This window comes from Tursiops truncatus, chromosome 8 (genome assembly GCF_011762595.2).
Source record: "Tursiops truncatus isolate mTurTru1 chromosome 8, mTurTru1.mat.Y, whole genome shotgun sequence".
In the NCBI taxonomy this organism is placed as follows: Eukaryota; Metazoa; Chordata; class Mammalia; order Artiodactyla; family Delphinidae; genus Tursiops; species Tursiops truncatus.
In genome coordinates this window covers 8,069,077-8,090,255 of record NC_047041.1, presented here as the reverse complement: position 1 = coordinate 8,090,255, position 21,179 = coordinate 8,069,077, and the positions used below count along the sequence as shown (strand labels likewise).

Below are 21,179 nucleotides of genomic sequence, written 5' to 3'. Positions count from 1 at the left end.
CAAGATCACACGGTGATGAAGAGGCAACGCTGTGTTCTGATCACTGTACTCTTTTGTCTCTCAACAGTGAGGGACCGGGACATCCCTGGTGGCACAGTGGTTAATAATCCTCCTGCCAATACAGGGGGCACGGGTTCAATCCCTGGTCCGGGAGGATTCCACATACCGCGGAGCAACTAAGCCCGTGAACCACAACTACTGAGCCTGCGCTCTAGAGCCTGCGAGCCACAACTACTGAGCCCGTGTGCTCCACAACAGGAGAAGCCACTGCAATGAGAAGCCCGCGCACCACAACGAAGAGTAGCCTCCGCTCGCCGCAACTAGAGAAAGCCCGCATGCAGCAATGAAGACCCAACACAGCCAAAAATAAATAAATATTTAATAAATTAATTAATTTTTTTAAAAAAATGAAGGACCCCCTCAGCTTGTCTCTCCGGGGCCCTGAGCTCTGCCATTCCAGTCATGCCTCCTCTTCCCTTCCAGACAGGCTGCAGCTCTGCCCGGGGTCCTGGCCTGGCAGAGCCAGGTGAACTGTAGGTGCCAACTTCTCTGGGCCATGGCGGGTTGGGGGTGGGCTGGGGGCTCAGATATTCGGTCAAACATTATTCTGGGTGTGTCTGGGAGGGTGTTTCTGGATGAGATGAACATTTGCCTCAGTAAAATGTTCCCCCTCCCACTCACGTGGGCCTCGTCCCATCAGCTGAAGGCCTGGATAGAACAAAAAGTGGACCTTCCCCCAAATAAGAGGGAACTGCTCTGCCTGAGCACGTGGAGCTGAGGCATCCGTCTCTTCTCGCCCTTGGACTTGAACTGAAACAGCAGCAGTTCATGGGTGTCAAGCTTGCCAGTCTCTGAACCGGAACCTACACCCTCGGCTCTCTCCCCTGGGCTCCAGCTTGCCGACTGCAGACCCTGGGACTTGCCAGGCCCCATAATCACCTGAGCCAATTCCTTACAATAAGTCTCTTTCTACAGACACACATCCTATTGGTTCTGTTTCTCTGGAGAATCTGGACAAGTAACCTCCTTCCCCGACTCTGCCTTCCAGGGTCCCCCATGAGACACAGTGGGTTCAACAGCAGCTCCCAAGTCTTCTGTGATCCTGGGAGAAACAGAAGAGAAAGGGTAGAGAGGCTGGGGGAGAAAAGGTAGAGAGGCTGGGGGAGAAAAGGTAGAGAGGCTGATTCCACAAGCAGAATAGGTTAACTGCAGGGCCAGCACAAACCCTCGTTACAAGCCAGAGTCTCCTTTAAAGTTTTCCTGATTTACCCTGCCTGAATTCTCACGTTTTCTCTGGACACAGGGGCTGCTGCCCACCCTGAGGTGGACGACAGTGCCAGATCACCATTCTTTGCTCCCCAAAGAATGTCTAACAGGGTTCTGATGCTTTCCCAGTTAGGGTGGGGGGATCAGAATGAGGGGGGATATAGTCAATAGGGTAGGGCAAATAGGGTAGTGCCACCCCCACTAGGTAGGACCCTGACCCCCAGGGACATCTGCCATTCTGCTCAAAGCTGAGTTAGGACGGCATGGGGGCTGAAGACCCTGTGGAGAGCATGGAGGAAACTTGGCTGTGGGCTAAGTGAGAGTGGGACACCTGGCTGTCCATTGTCCTAGGACAAGTGAGAGGCCGAGAGCACAGGGCGAGCATCTCTGGGCCCAGGAGGAGCCTGCCTGGCATCAGCTCTGACAGCTCCTGTCCCAGCTGAGCCTTGAGGAACTTGACACCAGACATCAGAGCTCATCTCACTGGGGTCCAGGAATCTCACCCTCCCCCCAGCCCCTCCATCAGATAATGGAAAACTCTGATCTCATCTCAGGCTGTCACTCAAAGACAGCTATGGCAGCAGGACATGCTGAGAGCAAGAGGGAGAGAGAGAGAGTGCTGGGATTCAGAGAGCCCTGGACAGCAGGAAAGCTGGTCTCCATTCCAGCTCCAGGGCCCTGACTTTGCAGGCCACATCTAGCTAGGAGCTTGAAAGCTGGTGCACCGACTCTGTGCTGGGCATTATTCGTGTGTGTGTGTGTGTGTGTGTGTGTGTGTGTGTGAATTTTATCAAGCATATGTAATAGTATATTTATAAAAAGAATGTACAGCTTGTAAACTGTAACCCCTACCCAAGACAAGAAATAGAACATTATGAGAGCCCAAGAAGCCCCCCAATGCTAGTGTGAGTTTTTTGTTTAATATTCACAATAATCTTTACAAGAAAGGAGGTACTATTATCCCCATTAATCTGTGAAGAAACTAGAGCTCAGAGAGGCTGAGAAATGTCCTGAAGTTTCAGGGGTCGTCAGCCAAATCCAAACTCTGGAGATGTTTGAGTCCAGAGCTCCTGGCAACACTCCACCAGCTTCTCCCCACGAAACCTGAGGAAAACATGAGAGGGGTCAAAGGGCATTTAAAGGCGTGTCTGCACCTCCTGATCTCCATGGTCTGGAGGGCTGCACACGGGGGTCCTGCACTGGGCAGGTGGTTGGACTTGATGAGGTTGGGGCCTTTTTCACCTCCATGCTCGGCGTTTTAATTTCATAATATCATTAAAATCAAAGTTCAGAGAGCACAGGGTCCTCCCCCAGGTCTGCCCCAGCCTGGTCCTGCCCTGCACTACTCTGCATTATGGATGGAGTGAATCATCTGGTCAACAATTCACCCGTAATTGGGACAGTGAGGGTAACAGGAGATCAGGGGTGGAGGTGTAGGGAGGGCCCAGGTTGGCAACCTGAGCCAGACCCCCCATTCTTCCAGGGCTGGGCTTCCAGGGAGCCCAAGAGCCAGGCAGGAACCTCGAAGGGGCAGCCACCCAGGGAGATGGGGCCATGGTGGGTCAGAGGGCCCTGAGCTGACCACTTAGCCTCCTGCAGTGGGTACCCCTCTGCCTGCTGCATCCAGGGGCCTCAGGCGAGTCATGCTCAGGCCACTCTGTGCCGGTGGGTAGGCAGGGCCAGGGCACAGAGAGCACTCTGCTTTACCTTAAGAAGCCATTAGAGCTTATGCTGAGGGCCGCTGTCAGGGAGTAAGCATGGAGTGACATGGTCAGATCTGGGTTTCAGAAAGTTCCCTCCAAAGCTGACAGTTTTCAGGGAGCTGGGAACAGTGGGGAGACCTTTGCAATAGTCTAGGTGGGAGATGCTGGTAGCGTGGGCCAAAGCAGGGTCCATGAGGTTGGAAAGAACCAGTTTCTGGGTTAAATGTCTTTCTTTTTTCTTTCTTTCTTTTTTTTTTTTTAGCTGTGCCCTGGGGCATGTGGGATGTTAGGTCCCCGACCAGGGATCAAACCTGTGTTCCCTGCAGTGGTAGCTCAGAGTCTTAAGCGCTGAACCGCCAGGGAAGTCACTACATGTCTTTCTTCTTGATCAGTTGAACATCGGAATATTGCCTTTGATCCCTTCCCTCCAACTCCATGCTGGTCTCCTCTGCTTCTCTCTCTGCGGAAGCTGCGCGGACAGCAGCGGGGAGAATCTGAAGTTGGGAGTTAGACCAGGGCTCCGATCCCAGCTCCTCCACCTACTGTGTGGCTTTAGACGAAGTGATTTCATGTTTCAGAGTCTGGAGGGATGTCATCGTCATTACAGTTAAGATCAGTAGGTGATGCGGGGGGAAGAGTCCAGTGCAGGGCACGGCACAGGGGGGCACTCAGTCCACGGAAGCTAGTGAGAATGAGCCCCGTGGCTCGGTTGTCCTCCGACGCACTTATTTTCTTAAGTTTGCTGAGGCTCTTCACAGTATGCTGACCACAAGGGACAGAAGAACAGGGTGCTCAGGCAGGTCCTGGGGTTCCATGCTGGGCCCCGAGCAGGAAAGAATGCTTGCTGGCCTGCCTTGTCCATGATGACTGTTTACCGCCTGACTCCCTGGGAGACTGGGAGCTCCATGAGGGCGGGGATGAGTGGCTCACTTGTCACCGTAGCCTGTGCCTGGCCTGGAGCACGTGCTCCGTAATTAACAGTTGACGAGTGGATGCTCGATGTGCTGACGGCAGGCTGGGGTCGTCTTCCTTTTGCTGCAGTGGGTCTGGAATCCCCCTGGGATCCTTACTCAGCGATCTCTGGGGCCTGAACTGCCGGCGGCCACGTACATCTCCTGAGTCTCGGGAGTCATTTTCTGGCTGACCATCAGATCGACTCCTGGATGCTTGTTAAAATACAGATTCCTGGGCCCTGACCCCTCCCCCCCCAACCCAGGGGATTCTGACTCAGTAGTCTGGGATGAAGCCCAGGAATCTATATTTTTATCAAGCTTTCCGAAAGGTCTGATGGGAACCTCTGCTCCAGTGTCCCACCCCACCCACTTCTACAGCACAGCCTGACAGGAAGCTCCGTGGGCTCCCGCAGAAACCGTCTCTTGTCCACCAACTCCAAAAGGGCTTATGCTGCCTTGTCAAACCCTGCGCAGCCAGCCCGCCCTGCAGACCGGTAACAGAGATTCTGGGCGATGACGGGGAACAGGGGACCCCAGAACTGCCCAGACAGCCTGCATTGCCTCTGTCTCCAGGGCAGCCCCAGGCGACCCCAGGCCTACCAGAGGAGGCCCCCTCCACCCGAGGAGTGCAGGGCAGCTCCGTGGAGCTGGCTGTGGCTCCCGGCCTGCCCCCCGGCGGTCTTCTGGAGCTTCGCCCCCCAAGGCCCACTGATTCCGCAGCTCGTGGCCGTCACCAGCAGAGCGGAGTCTAAGGTGGAGGCCGGGGCATTGGCTCTGGGGGCTGTGAGTGAGTCTACAGAACAGAAGCCTGGTGCTGGGGGAGCTGGGAAGGGGGCCCACGGCCACCTCCTGTGCCAGGCCCGACAGGAGGCCGGAGGCCAGCTCCACACCGCCCACCCCGCCCACCCCGCCCTTGCTCTGGCCGTGCTGGCTGCGGGGCTTGGCCAGGGACCCAGGCTGGCTTGAGCTGCATTGCAGGCTGCTTTGCATCTATTTGCATGTGTTTCCCATTGTGTTCTGCTGGGCGTGGGTTCTACTGGGCCCTCCTCCAGGCAGTGGGGAAACCTGGGATCATGAAGAAGGGATGCTCAGGGCCCGGTGGGCAGGTCAAACCCTGCCAGCAAGCTCTGGGCTGCTGGACACAGCTGGGCATGACCCGGGTCTGTGATAACAAACACAGGGCCTCTCCTTCCCTTGGCCAGTGCCCGTATCGAAGCCTCAGGTGCAGCTGAGCGACCTGTCCCCAGTGGAGGGGACCTCCGTGGTGGCCACATGTGCAGTGTGGGAGGTCACAGAGCCCGTGACCTTTGCCTGGTAGCATCAGGCACCGGAGGCCCTGGAGAGGCCCTGGTACGGGTCACGAAGCATCTGATCCAGCTGGACCCCGTCAATCGGACACACCTGGGCTGGTATATGTGCCCTGCCCACAACACCGTCAACTGGCTGAGCAGTGATGGAGCCTTCCTGGATATCATCTGTGAGTCAGAATGGTCTTGGGGGAGGGGTCAGGGCTTGCAACCACCTACCCACCTGGGCTTGGCTTCTTGACACACCTCAGGGCCCCTAGGAGTACCCTAGTCCTCCAAGAGGCTCCAGTAGGCAGGAGCTCAAGGCATTGTACCCATTGGTGCCAAATACGGCTCTAGTACAAGGGGTTTTCACCTTTTCAAGGTCATGGGCCCCTCTTACCAGGAAAATGTGCATACGTTCATAGTCACAATTTGACCCATAATTTCAGGGATGGCTCAGAAAGTCTACCTTTGACTGGCTGAACCCTGAAGAAACAGGGAGGGGGCCACAGTGGGAAGAGAGGGTGACAATTTGGTGCCAAGTCTGAGGCTGAGAAGCTGAAGTTAGAAATCAGAAGCTTCTGTTGAAAGCAAGCACGCATAGCAAACAAAGGATTACTTTTCAGAAGACATAAAGATTTCCAAAACAACCAGTGAGGAAGAAGCAGCAATCCATACAAAAGTGGACAAAAGACTAGAATAGTTATTTCAGTGAAGAGGAGAACACATGAAGCTAATTAACTTCTAAAAATTTTTTCAAAAACATTTTTTAATTTAAAAATGAAATCAGTGGTCTGTGATAGTCTAGAGCTGCACTGTCCAGTAGGGTAGCACTTGCATGACTTTGATCATCTGGGATGTGGCTAAACCTGACTGAGATGTGCTCTGAGTATAAAATGCACACTAGATTTTGAAGACTTAATCTAATATATATATATGGGCTCATCAATACTTTTTATTGTACCTTGAAACTATAATATTCTGCATGTGTTTGGTTAAACCAAAAATATTATTAAAATTGTTTTAAAAACTATTGGTGTTTTTTTGCTTGGTTGGGTTTGGTTATTTTTCCTTTTTGAGATTTGGAAAATTTAACACATCTGTGGCACACGTCTACCTATTGAACAGTGTTGGTCTAGAGGATTTAAGGAGCTAGGGCTCTGTCTAACGATGTCCACTAAGGATGGTGGTCTGTGCAAACTGTGAACTGAGGACTGTGGAGGAGACAGGTGAGCAGTTCTTGGGAAAGAGGTAGGAGCAGAGGGAAGCAGGCAATGTCGCCTGGAGTCATGCAGCCACCCAGCTCCCCAGCAGCAGGGTCCTCACCTGCACCAGCCGGCACCCAGCCCCGGCTCTGCCTGCCCTCTGAGGATCACGCCCTGTGAGTGCACGCAGGAAACAGCAGGGCTCTGCCATTCTAGGCAGAGGAGTGGGCAGGGACCAGACCAGTGGGACCCTGGGATCCGGGGAGGGACTCCAGACCACAAGCTCCAGGACTTGCCGTGTAATGAGGAGGTGACAGCACTTGCTCAGTCCCCACCTCCCAGCTTTTCTCTCCTCTCCAGCCCCGGTCTCCACCCACACTGTGCCCTGTCCTCAGTCCGGGCTTAGAGCCCTGCAACACCCTCCTTACTGTCTCCCAGCCTCCAGGGAGGCGCTCATCCACCCGACCCTCTACTTCTACCACTCTATTATTGCATGTTGGTCTTGAAATATGCCTTTGGCTTTCTCTCTGCCTTGGAAACTCCTACCCGTCTACCAAGACCAAGTGTACATGTCATCCTGTCTTCAAAGTCCTCCTCCCTGAAGCCCCAGAGAGTCTGTCTTTCTACCTGTACTCTAGCACTCATCAGATTGTATTGCAATTGTTCGCTTAGCATCTGTTCCCACTATTTCCCTGGCACATGGTCGGCCCTCAATAAATGGAGAATGAATAAATGATTGAGTGACTCTGTACATGGAGGAATGAGTGAGTGAAACAGTAAATGAAGGAGGGAAGGATGGGTAGGCCTGCCGGCCATTCCTCCTCCTGTAGGGCCATGCCGAGCCGTGTTCCCTACCTAGGGCAGCCCCTCTGGAGCCCCACCTGCTGGACCATGGCCACAATCAGAGACCAGTTCATCATGCTGAGCTGTGAGTGGCCTGGAGCTCCCTGCTGTGCCGAGCTGGTCTGATGGATGGCAGCCGACCTCGGCACCAGCAGCCGCTCCTCGCTGGCCGTCCACCTCCTCCAGGCCCAGGACGACCTGGCTGGCAGAGAGTTCACGTGCCTGGGCACTCGCTCACTCAGGGTCCCCGACGCCCTCTGCCGGCTCCAGCTAGGTGAGTGGGGGCTGGAGACTCGGTTCTGGGGCAGGGTGGGAGCAGCAGCCCTTTGGAATCAGGATGAGGGGCTCTGGGGGACAGCTGTGCTGGAATGCAAAGTAAGTCAAGACACTGTGTCACCTCACCTCCCAGGGACTCAAAGTTTTTGATCCATACAATCAGGGGGCTTAGTCTAGGTCTGTATTGTCCAATAAAAATATAATGTGAAGCCTGGAGGGGTGGGATAGGGAGGGTGGGAGGGAGGGAGACACAAGAGGGAAGACATATGGGAACATATGTTTATGTATGACTGATTCACTTTGTTATAAAGCAGAAACTAACACACCATTGTAAAGCAATTATACCCCAATAAAGATGTTAAAAAAAAAAAACTATATCGCAAATTATCAGAGAGAGCAAATGAAAAAAAAAATATAATGTGAGCCATATATATATATAATTTAAAAATTTCTAGTAGCCACACTTAAAAAAGTAAAAAGGAACAGTGAAACATTTTATTTAGCTTGATATATCCAATATGTTATCATTTTAACATGTAATGATAAAATTATTAATGAGATATTTTACATTCTTTTTTTTTCGTGCTGTCTTCAAAATCTGGTGTGTGTATTTATAGTGACAGCACATCTCAACGTGGACTGGCCACATTTCAAGGGCTAAATAGGCCCATGTGTGTTTGGAGGGGGGAGCCATTACTGGACAGCACCATCTAGACCATGAGGGATCCTGTCACCCTCCTTTGCATCAATTTGCATGAAATGTGCCTGACTATATTCTTGACGTGCATTAATGTTTCAGGTGCCAGAGGTCTCTCTCTGCCTCTCCCACTCCCTCTGTTCGTTTTTGGTCTGATTTCTTTCTCTGTCTTTGTCTGGCCCTGGCAGTCCTATTTATTGCCAACTCAAGAAAAAAAGAATTAAATATTGAAGTAAAAATTTCAGAAAAGCAAGCAGCAGAGCTGTCACATAGAACAATTCTCACAAAATGATTCATATCTTGGTTTCCAAACGTTGGGTGACTAGCATGTTTGCAGGGAGGTCCACCACTCAAAATATTTCCTTCCCTTCTTACTCAGTCTCGGGACTGGAAATTCCATCATAGGAGATTCATGGACACCTGAAACCCTGGGTCTCTAGGAGTCAGTCCATAAAAACTGAGCACCTGTTATGGGTCCGGTCCTGTGCCCTGGTGGAGAGGTTGTGGGCCTTTAGGGGGAAGGAGGCCCTTTGCCATGTGCTAGGAGGAGGTGCTTAATGCAGAGGTGAATAGGGCAGGGGCCCCACCTGTAGGAGCTGCTCTGTGGTCGGGTGGGAGAGGAGCATCGAGGAACACAGCTGCTATCAGTAAAGCCTGGAGCAGATGGTGACAGGAATTCGGCATAGAATGAGAGCCTGTAAGAGGAGGCAGACCGGGCCATGACAGGCTTCACTGTCAACCCCACAGGCCCCATCTCCTCTGTCCCCCACCATCTCCTCCACTGCCGGCCAGCACCTCACCTCCAAGCCTCCCCACTAGCCCAGACACAGGGGGCACCTTCTAGCCTTACCCTCTCCGTCCCTGTGGAAGCCCCACAGCTGGCAGTGGCTGAGCCCTGGGTGTCAGTGCTGGAGGGGGGGAGACGCCTGGCTGGGATGTGCCCTCCTCGGGGGCACGCCAGCTGCCCAGCTCCTCTGGCTGGGATCCCAGCAACGGCAGGTGGAGCCAGGCACTTCGGGGTTCATGCTGCACCCTGAGGGTGCCCAGCTGCGCCTGGGTGTCCGGGATGCGCACCCAGCACGCCACACCTGCCAGTGCAAGGCCCGAAATGCCTTGGGCGACAGCAGTCGGAGCATCCTGCTGTAGGTGCTGAGTGAGTGAGGGGTGGCGTGCGTGTGGAGGGGGGGATGGGGAACCTCCAGCCATCGCCCTCTAGGTGGAAAGGCACAGCGATTCCCTGCTCCAAAACTTGGAGGCGTTACCTTTCTCAGACACAGGGCCTCAGAAAGCACAAGCCCCACGTGAACGTGAATCGGATGCACCTGAGTTCAGGCAAAAAGGACGCCACGCAGTCAGAGTAATCTCCTGTTTCTCCATTTGTAGAGGAGGAAATTGAGGCCAGTGTGTAAGTCTAGGGTAACACAGACTAAAACTACACGGAAGTGGTCAACGCTACAACCCCGATCTGCACGTCACCAGCTTTTCTCAACAAAACCGTAATAAGCATGCGCGCGCACGCGCGCGCGGACATGGTTGTTGTTAGGTGCGCACACGCCTGTGTGTGTGTACCCACCCTCGCCCCGGGATATCCAGCTACCCGCAACGTCACCTCACCGTCAGCCGCCTAACCTACGGGAGACGCCAGAGCGAGGTGCAGCTGCCATGGGCCGTCCGAGGCCCGGGGGCACGCAGAGCATCTCTTTCCTGGGGCTTGGGAGACCGCAGCTGGTGACATCGAGCCGGAGAGCAGTGGCCGGCGGCCGGGGGGCTTGGACCCGGGGGTCCTCTATGCCTTCCACGTCCTGGCTCTGAATCACCGCACAACTGGATACCCCTCTGAGGTGAAGACACCAGGTGCCGTAAGGCTAGCGCCGTGGAGCAACCCAGGTTTGCTCCACCGAACCGAACCCGGGGGCATCTTCCTGTCCCCACGGCATCCCCGACTCTGTCCCTTCGCTTCCTTCCTCCTGAGTCCCTCCACCCCCAGTCTCTGTCCTCTTCTGCACCCTCCCCTCAGGTGACCCCCACTGCTATCTCTCCCCTCCGTCCGTTCCCGGGGAGGTTCTGGAGGCCCAGGCCTAGGGGTGGGAGCCACAGTCGGCTTGAATCAGAAGAAATAGGAAAAGGGGAGGTGCAGGTGCTGGTGATTAAATAAGGATGGGGGCCTGACTCTGCGCCTCCGTCTCACCTCCTGGGACAGAGGTGGGCTCTTGGCTTCCTAATGCTCTTTCTCCACGCTGGGAATTCCTTGCGTTAAGGCATCCTTTCCTTCAGCCCCAGGCTGCCGAGATAACTGGCCTGCTGCCTCCCGTGCCAGATGTAGGGGACTTGGCTGGGGACTCAAAACCTCAAGAATACAGGCACGCAGAGCATCTCTTTCCTGGGGAGAGACCTGGTCTCCAGATTCTCTGTGTCAAGGCTTGCTCTTGATCACCCACCTCAGGTAGAGGGGGAACCGGATGAGCAGGACACAGCCTGCTTGGTACCCTATAAGCCACTGTTGCCAAGTTCAGCAGCGGCTCTAAACCTATCCCGTGCAACCCCGCCTAGCGGACCACCCCCTTCAGCGCCTATCCTGCAGTGCTGGATGCGGCAGGCACAGGAATGGTAGTGGCAACGGTGACCTCTCTGCTGGTGTTCCAGTATGCTGCCCGCCACCTGGACACCTTCCCCTGTGAGTGGGAAGCTCAAGGGCAGGGTTGCTTGACCCTGTAAGGTGGCCCCATAAGATATAGACTCCCCTGGGCAAGGAATCTAGGCTCTTCCTTAGTTGTGACCTCTCCCCAGTGCTAGATGTCCATCAGGGCTCCAACCCCCAACCTCAGGCATCTAGGGCCACCCCCTTCTGGGTTCCTGAGTGTCAGGGAAGGGAGGGTTATTCTCCCAACACCTGTGCTGGTTGCTCGAGAAACGCACCTCTTCCTTTTCTTCCTACCGGCCTTGGGCGGTTGCCTGTTCCCAGGTGAGTATGGAAGCCCAGTCATTCTGGAGGTCAGGAAGGCTGGGAGAGTGTAATTGCCACTAACTTTACTCTCACACTTCACCCTCAGGGAGCAAAGTCACCAATATCGGGGTTCAAGGGGTGGCCCCGAGGCAATGACAGGTAAGCTCGATTTTATCCCCAAAGCCAGGAAACAGTCCTGAGTTTCATGCGTGATGCTCAGTCTCTCTTGTCCTCTGGGAACAATCTGGGGCACCCCCAGGGCATCTCTCTCTCCTTCGCTTGTGTCTGTTCTTTGTAGGCACTGAACCACCACCCACCACCCCAGGTTCGCATCCTGCACAAGAATCCCCGGGGGCTCCAGTAAACGTCACCATCACAGTGACTGCCAAACCATGAGGCCTCAAGGGGAAGGTGCCAACACGCTTAGGGGAGAAGGTGGGGACGGGAACATCCCCTCGGTCATACTGAGTGTTAAAGCCAAGGTAGCTAAGACCCCAGCTACCCCTTCCCACTGAATATCCGGCTTTTACAACCAGCACGAGGCTCAACTGCAGGGCCTCTAAATGTCTTGATTATGAGACAAGTCCTGGCCCAGCTTGTGGAAGACAGAGGTGGAAAGACGAGGAAGACACACGACTGGGGAGAAGACGAATCGGCTGTCCGAGGGCAAGTGAGAACCACGGTGCCGGGACCAGTGTCTGGTGCCATAGGAGCGAGCTGCCTGCTTCCACACCAAGTCCGTGAACTGAGAAATCCCTCGATAAATCACACGTGATGCTCTCACCAGTGGATTATTCCGATTGCAGCTCCCACAGGGAAAGGCTGACCTGGCTTCAGCTGGGCTCCAGGTTTCCCTACTGGGAGGAAACTAGGGGATGGGAAGCAAGATCTACAGGCATGTGTGCCCTTCATTCAACTCTTGCAAGAGATGTGCTCGTCTAGTTCTTTCCACATCCCAAGTTCCTTCCCCAAGAACACGAGCTTCTACTGTAGGACCAGCTGAATCAGGGCTGGTAGCAGAGCCAGGTGCCCAGGGCCTTTGTCTCCCTTTCACCTTTCATGTAGGAATAGCACCGAGCCTGTCGTGAGCAAAGGGCCTCACAGTTGCTAGACCCCGGAGTCCGTGCCAACGAGACGGGACAGGGCTCTTGCCACCAGGCTTGGGGAGCTGGCTGAGAGGGGACCCGGCCAAGCCAAAGTCACACTTTGTCAGCCGCCAGCATGACTCACTGACTCCAAGCGTGTGTGTCTGACATCTGGGTGAAACACAAATGCGTGCTTGTTCCACTGCCTGGAAGAGTCAGCAGAGCTGCCTCCGCAGGGGACTCAGATGAGAAGAAACAGCGAGAGAGCCAAGGGATCATCCTGCCAGGAATCAGGAAAGTGGCGCCTGAGAGGAGACGGAAAACTGACAGAAACTAAGTTCTCCTTAGGTTCTCACAGATTCAGACTTCATTAGACGAGGGGTTTCGAGTTCCCTCACAGCTCTCAGGACGGGGGCTGAGGTTCAAGGAAGGCTCTTTTAAATCTGGGGAATACAGCAGAACAAGGCGGCCCCACCCCGTGCAAAAGTCCCTCTTGGCTTTCTGGTCTAAGCAGCCCAGACACTGAGTTTTTCAGGGCAGTAAAGCAAAGCTGCTTCTTGAGACTAAATTTCTACCCTGGGGTTCATAGGGACATAGGTAAACGGTAAAAATAGGTGAGGTCTCAGAAGGGACCCCTCTTCCTCACTCTCCTGCTGCTTCTCTCCTAATTCTTGCTTCCTTCCAAAGAAATACTGAGTTCCCCAAAGGGAGTCTGCCTGCTTCGACAGAGCTCCTTGGTGCACGTATTTTCCCAGCCTCCCATAAAATACCTGTCCTGGATCTTTTTCCTTCGGGGCCTGGATCTCTGCAGTCAGAACAGAATGGATTAACTCACTGGGCTCTGGGATGTGCATAGGGGATTTTCAGGGGAGGACAGGGGTCCAAAAATGTCAGAGTGAGATGTACACCCACCCCAATCACAGGCTATAAGCAGCTTTACACAAACAGGGAGCAGTCAGAGGATCCCCATCTTCACGTGCTACTCTACATGAAAGCAGCGTTCTCGTTTAATATAAAATCAAATCAACAAAATAAAACCTGTCAAAGCTACATCATTTAAAATATGTACAATTTCAAACATTACCACTTTAAGGAAAATAAAACATACTTTTCAATATGATACAAAAACATGCATCTTAAAAGTCATTGCTTTAAAAGAGAGCAACACAGATGAAATTCAGTTATAAAGTTAACTTCTTGGCAGTACTGTGGCGGGAATGAGATTTGCATCACAATCAGCTTAGTAAGGATGTATTGGCCCTTGAGGACTCATTCAACAAAAACAAAACCCAGAAAGAGTTGCTTTTTCTAAAGGCCACTTCAAAAGGTTTAAAACATTGCCGTTCCACTTACATCTTGTAGCGCACCCATCACCAGACGATCAGCGCATAACCAAAAGAAGGGAAAAAGGAGCGAGTGAAATAACATAGTAGGAGTGGGGGGAGTTTTATGCGAAAACAAAGACTCACAGCGAATTCTAAGAGGAGAAGAAACAGAGAGGCCTGACGGATTACAGGATCACTATTACGCTGAGAGAAGGTCAAATTCCCGTGCGCGGATGGTAGTGAGGGGGCGTCATGGAGAGAAATGAGGGCTCCGGGAAGACCAGGCAATAGGCTCAGAGCTCTGCCCATGGAGGACAGAGGCAGCTTCTCTCGTTGTGGAGTTAGAGCATCCGAGGAATCCCATGGCGGGGCGGGCCAGGGCTTACAGAACTGGACCAGTTCCATCAGGAGAGTGAACCACAATGCTTTCGGAAAGCGGTATGGAAACACGGAAGGAGCTCAGATTACAGCTCCAGGTAAGTTCAAATGCTGGCTCTGTGGCTCACCTGTGTGACCTGGGGACTTTACCACCTACTTTGTAGATGTGTCTTAACAGTAAGATTTGAGATAGCAGTAACAAGCACCAGCACAGTGCCTGGTACACAGCAGTGACTTCACAAATGTCAGAGCCATCGCCCACGCTGTACTTTCCTCTGACTTCCTGGCAAGTGACTTAGGTAGGACTGTTTTGGGTGACTGCGCAGGGCTAAAAGTTCAGAACAACTCACGGTTAGAGAGCACTCATAACTCCTAAACATGAAGGCAATTATATATATATTTATATTTATATATCTCTATATAAAGGCATTTTTTATAAATAAAATACAATAAAAGGGATAACACTTAAAACAGCGTTACTAATAATATAAATAAAGCAGTCCACAATGAGATTGCCCTAAAGGTAAAGTTGTTTTCTCTTCCTAGTGGACAAATCCCGTATTCAAAGTCAATCTTTAAAAGCAGTTTATGACCTAAGGCTCACGCTAATACACCTCTGTTTCCTGAATCAAAATGACTGCCTACAAACATTTACTCCCCAGTTTTCTAAAACTCCCTTTGCGACTGTATTGCCGTAACTTGACTGGAAACACAGGGTTATGTCTTTATATTCTGTGTGCTAGGACTTTGTCCTTTGCTAGCCACAGAAGTAAGGGACACAGCTATCCCCCTCCAAAGCTAACTGCATCTAAGCAACGTGAAGAATAAATCCAGTATACTGCAGGCATGGACGTCTGGAATGGAGAACTTAACTGCAGCATCCCTGATACCCGACTAGGAAATCATATCTACTACATTCTACTCAAAGTAATCCTTGCATAGTGACCCAGCTCACAAAGCACATTCCACTAACAGTTCTATTTATAAAGTATATAGACATATGTAAGGGGATATTGATGCATTTATATAGAAAGTCGATTAGTACAGTATGCTAGTCTATTTCACTGCAATTGTTGGGAAACTGTGAAAGTTTTCCACTTATGCTGGAATTGCTTGACTCTTAGGTAGGATCTGTTTCTTCCCCAAAGGGATATGCACAATCCAGAAAAGAGCAGTGATCCGTAAAGCTTGACTCAAGCTATTAAATACACTTAGAGTGTTGTTTTGTTTTGTTTTAGATGTGGAGAAGAAAAGCCTTCCAACGACAGCTGCAAACGTCCTCGTCACTCAGAGGCGGCAACAATTGTGATTTATGAGCTCTGCTAATCGAAGCTTTCGGTGCCTGTTACAATGATGACATTCAGAAAAAAATGTCTGGAAACTTCAAACCTCCAGATTCTTTTCTGACACTCCCATCTTCCAGGTATTGCCCAAGCTGGAAATCAGAAAACATCGATTTTCAGGGGCTGTGGTACCATGACACATCCTATACTAATGGGAGAGCTTCCGCCGAGATAGTCCCCCTGGAACCTTCCCTTTTTTCTTCAAATGCACACCTTTCTCTTCCAGTCACTACTTGAAAGTCTTATTTTGCTCCTACTCTTAGAAACAGTCAAAAAGAGCCCCATGGTGACCATGTTATAAACAAATGCAATTTAAAATTTTAGTAGGCATTCTTTTTCTCTCTGGCCCTGGCTCCCTTTCTGCTTCTGCAATAACCCAACCAGACTTAACCACCACCATGTCCATGACACTCTTTGTGATTAGTGCCTAGAAAGCTGGACATAACTTGTGCCCATGTGCAGACGGTCTATAGGTCAACTATCACTTCTGTGGAAGGCGCTCATCAAATTCACAAGACATCTGCTATTACAAACCTCAGGCTACAACTGTGGTTGACTACAAATGTTCTCAGAAAGTCTGATGACATGATAGTGAAAGACAGCTTTCCTTCTGAAAAGTTCCAATGGCCTGTGCAATTCTCTCTTAGATGATGAGTCAGCCAATAGGTGGGATCATTGTAGGAGGGGCTCTTACTGTCGCTGAGGCTCTTGGACAACGTGGAATGATCCCACTGCTCTCATATGATAGAAAACTATGCCAAACCAGGTTGTTTACTACTGAGGGGGAGGAAGAAATAGGGAGGGAAACTTTTAAGGCATAAATAATATAAAAGGGCACACATTTTAAGATACATTCATATGACATTACTACTACAAAAAATAAATAACGATTTTTCTCTGAATTGAATTAATGTCCTTCACACAGTCCATCCCCAGGCCTGTTTTGTGCAGTTACTGGCTTGAAGTGGAAACATGACGAGGCACCGACACATCCTCAGGTTTCCTGGGATTGCTGAAGGACCCCTGAAGGGCTGTCTACAGGAATGCCAGGAGGAGACCATGGTGTCTTTTCAGCGCAGTCCTTTGAAACAGGTGGCAAAATAAGAGGATTCCAACTTAAAATTTTGTTCTCTGTTTCTGAAGGCACACAGCTGTCTCCTGAAAAACAAAGGTTTGGAAATGATAAAGGCTGATTTTTATCAAAGCAGTCTACAAACATTACCTTGAGCAATAAAGAAAGAATCATGAGCAAAATCAGAGCCCAGTTACATTTAGTTTCAATTTGAGGGAGACAGTAGGTTTAAAAGGTTTAAAATAAAGTTGAGCTCTCATGAACAGTTGTACAATTCATCTCAGGGTTAAAGGAAACCCCTTCAAAGCCCCAAAATTACCATCTTAAAGAGAGGCTACAACTCCAGAATCAATTCAAGTGAAAAAGCTCAGGATCACAAAACGCATCCTTCTAGCAAGTCTACTTTCAGGTACAAACTGAATCAAAGCCTATTTGGATTTATTTTCCAAAATGTTCTCAGGATGAACAACCTGAGATGAATGGTGTGCATAACAAAATTTCAAAGAACTCTTTATTGAGTCAACTTTTTTTTAAGTATCCAATATCCCCCCCACCCAATATCTAAGAAATATGTGAGTTGATCACAGAGAGAACATTCTGAAAGCATCACCTTTCCTGATACAGTTCTTAGTTAACTGAAGACTATCTAGAAACTTAAGATTTATAATGTCTTGCTGTACCTCTGTTGAACTCTGCTGCAACTTCCACACAATCAGAGCTGGTCTCATTTCTATTGTCTTGACAGCAAATATGCTGAGCAGGTCTTCGTGCCTTGTCATCTTTGATGCCCTTCTCAGGTGACTGACCACAGTCGGGGACTGTGGAAGCCAGACATACAGGCATCTTCATGTGAATGAGGGGCTTCATTTCCAAACCATCCTGAGGATAAGGTGCTACCACTGGGACCACAGGAAGGGGGCTGCTGCTGAAAGTGCTGTTGGTTTTGGTGAAACACCTATAAAGGGTAAACCAAAAGAAATAGAATCGTATCTAGAGGGATCAATAATTAAAAGTCACTCATTTTGAAATATCATTTGGTATTTTGTATTCACAGATTCTTAAGAAAGATTGATGCTTAGAAATAACTAAATGATTCACTATGATGTGAAATATCAAAACTTAGAGTTAAAGTGAAATACAACAGGAGAATGCATCAAAAAGCAAACCAATTAAGAATGGAACTGTATATGATGACCTATCCCATGTTTCCTTTGCCCTCGTCTGCTGTCAGAAGTTGTCTTCATAATTAAATAGCTCCAGAATGTAGCACACAGATGGAAAAGGCCATCCACACTGGAAGGAATGAAAGAAAAAAGAGGAAGAGGACAGAAAGCTAAGAAACTTTGGTCACGTGAGACAAATGACCTTATGAAAGAAAGCCAACAAAAACACACTGTTTTGAAATCAGATATGTTCCCTCTCACTCTTGGAAAAAACACTACAAGAACTAGACACCCCAAATCCAGGTTTTATTTTTCAATTTTTTTCTTTGAAGAATTAATTGCTAGAATTTATTAGTACTGAGCATTCACTTCAATTCTGCCCTACTTTTATTTCTTGCCTTCATCCAAGATATGTGTTTTCTCTAATTTTTTTCCTTCCTGTTCTTCAGATTGGATAATTTCTATTGATCTTCCAGTTCATTGACTCTTGCTTCTGTTTTCTCCAATCTGATTTTAAGCCCAATCAGTAAACTTTCCATTCCAGTTATTTATACTTTTCAGCTTTGGCATTTCCATTTGATCTTTTTAATTGTTTCCATTTCTCAGATGAAATTCCCCATGTGAATTCATTGTGTGTATATCTTCAAGTCCTTGAGCATATTTGTAACAGCTGCTTTAAAGTCATTGTCTACTCGTTGTGATATCTGGATCATCTCAGAGTCTGTTTCTATTGACTATTTTTTTCCCTTGAGTAAGTATCACATTTTCCTATTTCGTTACATGTATAGTAATTTTTTTAACTGGATTTTTCCCTCTGATTTTCTGGTTGATCTGTTGGCCTCCACCTCCATCCTTCAACACCTTCACTTTGTGTTCTTGACCCAAGATTGGAGAATGCCCTCAGGCAAAAACCCATAAACAAATGTCACCCATTGTCTTTCAAGGTTAGATTTATTCAGTTTCTGCCTGTTTCTGGTTACTCTACAATACTTTCAAATTGTCCAATTTCATCATTATTACCTGTGGATGATCAAGCTAGTCCATCATTAACAGAAACTGGAATCTAAGAAGTATTTATATAAAAAATAAAAATATTTTTTATTTATAAAATTAGGAGTGAGAAAAGTCTGGAGAAGACATTTCATTTGGCTTTGATCTGGGTTTGTTAGGTAGGAAACACACAGGACTGACCAGTAGTATGATGGAGCTAGGCATGTTAGGGAATAAAGATAAGAATTCTTTGGACTTCCATCCTTTGAACATGGGATGGTATGTTTCTGGAGCGTAAGAAAATCAGTAAAAGGAAGTCCATGCAACTGTTACCAGCATTTCTGTTGGTTCAAGTTATTAGAAATACCAAATCCTAAGCATGAAGACTCGGAACCTGGAAGAGAATAAGACATCTGTCAGGAAATCAAATCCTTAATTTAAATAAGTCCAACTTTAATTTCAAATAGAGAAATATATTCACTCTACACTTAGCAGAATTCAGATACCAGTCACCTGGCATGAAAGCAAAGTATGTCTGTCAGGTATTCATCTGCACAGAATAATCTGACTACAGCATTATCTAATATGACTGTAATTTTAACTTTTAATAGTACAGGAAAGATATATACCTGATTGAAAGAATATCTGTGTTCCCATGCAAGTGTTAAGGCAGTCAAAAGTGGAGGGAGCACTGGTGTGGAAGAAAGTTCGTTGGAGTCAGAATCAAAGCACTGCGCTGGACAGATCATGACTCCAGGAGAGCGTGGCATTCCTTATTGGTCTGATGTACATTTTATTCAACTCTGAACTTAAAAATTTTTTCCGGGGTGCTGACGAGGGTGAACACGAATCTCTTGACATCCATTTAAAAATGTCCATGTTATCAGTCTCTTTTTTCATTAGTCTCTTCCACTGTCGCAACACCCAGGGAATCTGAAAATCCCCTTGAATGTATTCAATTCATGAGAATCCACAGACTGTAAACAGGGTACTCACCCAAAATGTGGGGCAAGTCCAGGGGAAAAATCTTCTTGTTTTTTTTTTTTTTTGTTTGTTTTTTTTGGCCATGCTGCATGGCTTACAGGATCTTAGTTCCCCGACCAGGGATTGAAGCCGGGGCCACAGCAGTGAAAGCACTGAGTCCTAACCACTGGAGCACCAGGGAACTCCTGGAAAAATCTTTTTGCATTCAAACTACTACTAATGAGAATTTAATAGATATTATATATCTATAAATAATGTTACTTAGAAGAAACCTTTATTCTAAAACCATTTGCTGATACTTTCTAAATGTCAGACACTGTGGTAGACACTGAGAGTATAAAGATAAATACAACAGGTTCCAGCTCTCAGTCTAGCAGAGGAGAAAAAGTAAACAAATGGTTACAATATAATGTAGTAAGTGTAATATAAGAAGGTATAAAAGACACTGGGAGCGCTCAACTTTGAGATGGGCTATAGATGTATAGCTGATGAGAACAGGGTACTTCCCACATTCCAGCTAGAGACCAGTGTGTATTCCTCCATGCTATTTCAGACTCAAGCGTCTTATAATTGAGGAAATTACAGTAGATGGCAATTGTGGAATTAGAGAGTAAGAAGGATTCTGATTTCAAAATACCATAAATATCTCTGGTCAGGGGAATCTATATGGCTACCATGATTTGCTGGAAATCATTCTTAAAAATTAAGTTCCTGGCTTCTGGCTATGGCCGATTAGTTTATATCAGAACAACTCTCCTGCCAAAAGCAACTTGGCAACTAAAAACGATGGAGAAATTTTAGTTTAAATCTGTCAAAATCATCAGAGAGCTACTCCAGCACTTAAGTGGCTGAGATTCCAGAAAGAAGGTAAATGTGAGTTTCAGCACCACTTTTCCTCATGAGGCATCTGCCCAGTTCAGTGCAGGATGAAACGCTAAGACGTCAGCAGGAAGTGGCTAAGGAGCTGAGCAGAACTTCTGGCAGTTTCCTGGGGCTGGGAAGACAGATATTGGAGCTCAGAGCCTACCAAAGAGAAGAGGCTCCGTAAACCCCCCCAGGCTTTTCACTGGGACCCTTGAAGGGTTACACCGTAAAAATAACAGTGAAGCAGGAATAGACAAGGCTTTTAGAAAGACTGAAACTCAGCATTAAATCAGCTCAGTCGCTGATTGGGTTAAAATGATCTGCCCATTGCCTAACTGCCTGCCAAAAGCAAAAGTAAATCCTTTCTGGGGCAAGAAGACATCTTCCAGAGACTCTGTGAGTTTTTATATGCAATGTCCAGAATTCAGTAAAAAATTACGTGGCATTTCTGGAGACAGAAACAAGAGAAAACTAAGTGATGCAGACATTGAGTTAGGAGACAAACATTTTAAAAGAACTGGATGAACATATTCAAGAAAACAGGTGACAAGATGGAGAATTTTAACAGAGACTTAGAATCTAATAATAATTATTATTTGGAATTTCTAAACTAAAGAGTAGAATACCTAAACGAAGAACTCAATTCATGGAGTTAAGACCAAATTGAACACAGATGACTAGAAGTTTACTAAACATGAAGCGTGTCTCTGCACGGTCTTCAGACTGAAGCACAGACACAAAAGGATGGAAAATACATAAAGAAGCTTAAGAGGCATACGAGGCATAGAAAAAAGCTCAA

The 21,179-nt window shown here is 48.6% G+C and overlaps 2 protein-coding genes across 3 annotated transcripts in view; one reads left to right on the top strand and one right to left on the bottom strand.

Moving 5' to 3' along the window:
* The first annotated feature begins 2,820 nt into the window (after positions 1 to 2,820).
* On the top strand, positions 2,821 to 11,572 carry VSIG10L2 (V-set and immunoglobulin domain containing 10 like 2). The gene is given in 13 exon segments (XM_033861615.1): positions 2,821 to 2,931; positions 4,496 to 4,865; positions 5,125 to 5,250; positions 5,253 to 5,399; positions 5,661 to 5,674; positions 6,467 to 6,567; positions 7,247 to 7,533; positions 9,103 to 9,146; positions 9,148 to 9,389; positions 9,826 to 9,933; positions 9,935 to 10,091; positions 10,783 to 10,906; positions 11,475 to 11,572. Coding segments are annotated over 13 exon segments (1,929 nt in total).
* Positions 11,573 to 13,224: 1,652 nt separating this feature from the next.
* The window catches only part of CDON (cell adhesion associated, oncogene regulated), a 101,076-nt gene continuing 93,121 nt past the window's right edge, over positions 13,225 to 21,179 (bottom strand). For both annotated transcript variants that reach the window (XM_073808004.1, XM_004319203.4), the window contains 2 exons: positions 17,060 to 17,334; positions 13,225 to 16,465 (listed from right to left, as the gene is read on the bottom strand). In XM_073808004.1, coding sequence (XP_073664105.1) covers positions 16,302 to 16,465; positions 17,060 to 17,334 — 439 coding nt within the window. In that variant the 3' untranslated portion in view covers positions 13,225 to 16,301. The remainder of the gene's footprint in view (positions 16,466 to 17,059; positions 17,335 to 21,179) is intronic.